The sequence below is a fragment of the Cydia pomonella genome, chromosome 9 (assembly GCF_033807575.1).
Source record: "Cydia pomonella isolate Wapato2018A chromosome 9, ilCydPomo1, whole genome shotgun sequence".
NCBI classification, from domain to species: domain Eukaryota; kingdom Metazoa; phylum Arthropoda; class Insecta; order Lepidoptera; family Tortricidae; genus Cydia; species Cydia pomonella.
The window spans coordinates 14387514-14392737 of record NC_084711.1 but is presented as its reverse complement, the minus strand read 5'-3'; the positions used below and the strand labels follow the sequence as shown (position 1 = coordinate 14392737).

The following is a 5224-nucleotide window of genomic DNA, read 5'->3' as shown; positions in this document are numbered from 1 at the left end:
TAGGCAGGTTTTAACCTATCAATAGAAATAGAAACCTCATTACCGGCGATGTCAACCCTATAATACTTATCCGACCTATCGATTACTCTGTAGGGGCCAGCATACGGTGGCTGCAGCGACCTACGAACAAAATCTTGTCTCACAAAAACGTGAGTTGCAGTTGCCAAGTCCTTATAAATAAAAATTTTGGCAGAGCCATGACGTGTAACCGTTGTCGGTTGCAACTTTTTCATATGCTGACGCAAACGTGACAAGAAATCGGTATAGTCCGTCAGTTGGTCAGGTGTCGGTTGCAATAAATCGCTGGGAAGTCTTAACGGCTCGCCGTAAACTAACTCGGCGGTCGAAGCAGACAGATCTTCCTTCCATGCACTACGTATTCCTAAAAGTACTAGTGGAAGGGTTTCAGTCCAACATTCATCTGCGTGGCACATAATGGCAGCCTTGAGCTGGCGATGGAACCTCTCCACGATTCCATTCGCGGCCGGATGATACGCAGTAGTTTGCAAGTGACGAGACCCAGTCATTGTTGCTATCTGCCGGAATAAATTGGAGTCGAATTGCCTGCCTCGGTCAGTAGTAACATTTTGAGGACAGCCAAAACGTGCCACCCACGTCGAAATGAAAGCTTTGGCAACACTTTCCGCCGTGATATCGTACAACGGTACTGCCTCAGGCCAACGCGTAAACCTATCTACAGCCGTGAGACAGTATTTAAAACCGTTCGACACAGGCATAGGGCCAATTAGATCGACGTGAACGTGTGAGAACCTACCAGTAGGTGGCTTGAAATCATGAACCGGGGCATGCACGTGGCGTGAAACTTTAGAGCGCTGGCACGGAATACACGCTCGCGCCCATATCCTACAATCCTTCTTGATCCCTGGCCACACGTAACGCTCAGTCACCAACCTGATAGTGTTTCTAGCGCTAGGGTGACTGAGTCCATGGAGGGAATCAAAAACTTGCTTCCGGAACTCTGATGTAATGAAGGGACGCGGGGCTGGCCGGGATACATCACAAAATAACTTGACCGATCCAAATGATTTTTTTTCTAAATTCAGAGATGAACCGCCATTGATTAAGTCCCGAAGCTCTGTATCCGTAGCCTGTGACAAAGCTAAAATCTGTAAGTCAAGTCCATCTGTGATGGCCTCAATCCTCGATAGCGAGTCCGCGACGACATTCTCTTCACCTGATATATACCGGATATCCGACGTAAACTGAGAAATAAAATCTAAATACCGGAATTGCCGCGGAGAACACGAATCGAGGGATTTTTTAAGAGCGGAGACTATAGGTTTATGGTCAGTGAGTATAAAAAACGGTTTCAACTCGATCATGTATCTAAAGTACTTCACTGACTCATAAATGGCTAAAAGTTCGCGATCGTAGGTGCTATACCTCGTCTGAGCGGGTGTCAACTTGCGAGAGAAAAATCCCAATGGTTGCCAATGTCCCTCGACCTGTTGTTGGATGACAGAACCAATGGCGAAATCTGAAGCGTCTGTAACCACCGCTAGGGGAGCGGAAGGGTCTGGATGCGCCAAAAGAGCGGCATTTGCAATACTTGACTTGCAAGCATTAAAAGCCTCCTCTGACTCTGGAGTCCAGACAACCGGGCTGTTGCTCTTCACCCCTGGACCACTTAGTAGTGCATGGAGAGGAGCTTGTAATTTAGCAGCACCGGTAATAAACCGCCTGTAAAAATTTAGTGCCCCTAGGAAACGCCTCAGGTCCTTAATCATCTTAGGCTTAGGAAAATCTTGAATAGCCTTCACCCTAGCTCCTATAGGCTTAGTACCCTCCGACGAAACCAGGTAACCTAAAAACTCTACTTCCGGTACCGCAAATACACATTTATTAGCATTAAGCAGTATACCATGATCATTGAAACGCTCAAAAACCGCTCGTAAATGGGCTTCATGTTCTGAGTCATTGGCAGAGGCTACTAAAACGTCATCGATAAACGGAAAACAGAAATCAAGACCCCTAAGGACTTCGTCCATAAACCGTTGGAATGTTTGCGCCGCATTGCGCAAACCAAAACTCATAAATGGGAATTCGAAAAGTCCAAAAGGTGTCGTGATTGCCGTTTTCGGAACGTCCTCGGGCGCGACGGGAATTTGATTATACGCGCGCACTAAATCCAACTTGCTAAATACCTTGCATTTAAAAAGGTTATGCGAGAAATCAGCGATGTGCCGCACTGGGTACCTATCAGGGACAGTCCGTGCGTTAAGAGCGCGATAATCGCCACAAGGACGCCAGCCATTGTCCTTTTTAGGTACTAAGTGCAGCGGAGACGACCAAGGACTCTCCGATCGTCGCGCAATCCCCGAGCGCACCATATCCTCAAATTCCCGCTTCGCAATTTTGAGGCGATCCGGTGCTAAACGCCGTGGCCTTGAAAATACAGGCGCACCTGGCGTAGTCTTAATAAAGTGCTGCGTCTGGTGTTTACACTTACGCTGCTGAGGATTACCGGCAGGCTTAATAATGTCCGGGTATTCCTCAAGTAAGGTGTGAAACGGCATATTACCAGAAATTACTTTAATTTTGGGGTAAGGACAAGCTGAAGCATCTACAGCGGCTGATGAGAGCAAAGTTATTCCATCGACTAAACGAGCATAACGAACATCGACAAGTAAATGATAAAATGAGAGAAAATCCACTCCGATAATAGGTTTGCTCACATCAGCGATTACAAAGCGCCAACAAAACATACGGCGTAAATTAAAATCAAGCGACAAGGTAAGCCAGCCATAAGTACTAATGGTAGTATTATTTGCGGCGTAAAGTTCATAATCAGTCTTAATATGACGTCGTTGCGCACGCAAAAAGCTAACCGGATAAACACATAGATCGGACCCGGTGTCCACCAAAAACTGAATTTTTGTTTTAGCGTCAGTAACAAATAAACGCTTTGACACTGGAACACTTTCACTGGCCGCTACGAGCGACCGATCTACTAGTTTTTTGAATACGCACAAGGGGGAATGCACTTATCTGCCTTTTCCGCATACTTGTAGTGGTACCAGCACAGGCGCTGGCCGTCGCCGCTGGGCTTGCCAGCTCGCGGCCGGCTTCTGGAACGATTACGTGGCTTGCCGCGGGACCTCGACCGGGGCTGACCCTGACGGCCCCGGGAGGTGGACATCGCGTCAAGCCTTGACGCTAATGCGTCAATTTTCTGTTGCAACTGGTCTATCATGGAACCAGGAACGCTTGATGACGACGCCGCAGCCACCTGATAACCAGGTCCGGGCGGGGTAACTTCATGCACCTTGTCCGCCATCTGCGCCACGGTGTCCAAGGGCAAATTATCCTGGTAAGCGACTATGCTTTGCAACACTGTAGGTAATCGACTCATCCACAAATGGCGAATAAAATCATCCGGATAATCTGCACCCGCTAAACTCCGAATATGCCGCAAAAACTGGCTCGGCTTCCTGTCACCGAGCTCCTCTTTCGACATCAACTGCTTTAAACGCTCCTGCTTAGAACTTGACAAACGAGCTATGAGTTCCCTCTTGAGGGTGCCATATTTATCACTCGCCGGCGGGTTGGTTATAATATCCTCAACTTCAACCGCGTATTTATACTCCAAAACGGATATGGCATGATAAAACTTGGTAGTGTCACTCGTAATCTTTGTCAACGTAAACTGGCCATCTAGCTGAGCGAACCACATAGTCGGCTTATCCGGATAAAAGGGCGGTGGCTTAACACTTATGTGGCTAACGGATGACTCACTCGAACTGGCCCCCGGTCCAGGGACCTGCACAGTCACCTCAGGTGCGCCCTGATTACCATTAGGCATTTTGAACTTAAAATTCAAAAGGTCTATTTTAAACTTGAAACTGTGCTCAAAATCTTGAAAGCGTAATGCTTGTTTAAATATAAAACTCAATAAAGTATGTAAAAGTTTTAAATACAAACGTTTGTTATAAATTAAAATTCAAAAATGGCCGTCACACCGGTTACACGGTAATATCTAAAAATGTCCGTTACACAACTGTCCGTAATCACGTCGGGGTCACCAATTATGTGGTGAACTAGCCTAATGAGAGAAGTAAAACCAGCTAGTTTCCACACTAATTATGTATATTGTCAATAACGGCACACAAGAGTCACAAGCACAAAGAAAAGAAATAAGAGTACAAAGCACAGCACAGTATAGTTGAAGAGAAACTTAAAGTAAACACAGGAGATAGAAAAAGCACATAATGATAGCGTACATAAAAAGAACTAAATTTATAAGCGCTATTCGGCGCGCAGCGCAAACCGAATATAATCCCAAATGTAAGCGAGTCGGTGCGTAAGCATTAACCGTTACTCGGGCGGCGCGAGCGCATGCGTCCAGCCTCGAGAGTGGATATCTGCCGACTAACTAGGATTTCCGAGCGCGCACGAATGCACGCTCGGGTCGCCGATCTACGGCGAAGCGAACCGAGCGATAAGGCAAGTTCTTGTTCACCGCGCTCGCGTCGCGCGGAACCGTAATGGCGTTTGAATATAATAACATTAATATTATTTATTAATATATTAACAATAAAAATATCTGTCGCCACAATTTTACAGTCAAGGTATTCAATATCGACAAGGACATAGTGCCAAAAATATGTATACACGACCTTACTGTCTATACTTTAAGGCAGTGTATACATATTTTTAGCACATTGTCCATCAATATTTTCTTAAATGGCCTTCTTTGTTTTTCATTACAGTCATTTAATATGTTGACATTTAAGTGGTGCCGGCACGATCCCGAAAATGGTATATTTACTGGCGGGAAAGTATCGAATGTTAAAGAAAACTGTAAGAGATGAAATATCTAATTATACACCAAAATATTGAGCAATGCTTCGACTATTATGAATAAGCAATATTTAATTACCTTGCCTGTATTGTGGTGGGGAAGATATTTTTCCTTATTTTCAAAGAACAGGTGCCAACTTCGTAGTGTCAGACTGTGGCACCGACTATTAGGAGGTTTTAAAATCCTTATCTAGCATATAATCAGCCTGTAAATATTTTTTTATATGCTCTAAGTCATATATAGTTGTAAAAAAATATTCACATTATAAGCGTCAACATTTTTTTCCTTCGATTTTTATTTCCGGTTTTCCAAACCCAAACCCAAATTTTCCAGATTGTTATTTGAGGACTAATTTAGCTTTTTCTAGAACAGGTGAAAAAGGCCTAAAAACCTCATGTAAAT

General features: G+C 44.8%; 1 protein-coding gene across 1 annotated transcript; it reads right to left on the bottom strand.

The window, feature by feature from the left end:
* Positions 1–2971: 2971 nt before the first annotated feature.
* On the bottom strand, positions 2972–3823 carry LOC133521000 (uncharacterized). Its single transcript, XM_061855722.1, has one exon. It carries the CDS (start codon positions 3821–3823, stop codon positions 2972–2974), a length of 852 nt encoding a protein of 283 aa, XP_061711706.1.
* Between the last annotated feature and the right edge of the window lie 1401 nt (positions 3824–5224).

Bases quoted from the DNA above. Each gene is read 5' to 3' on its own strand.
- LOC133521000 (XM_061855722.1), bottom strand. From the start codon at position 3,823: ATGCCTAATGGTAATCAGGGCGCACCTGAGGTGACTGTGCAGGTCCCT.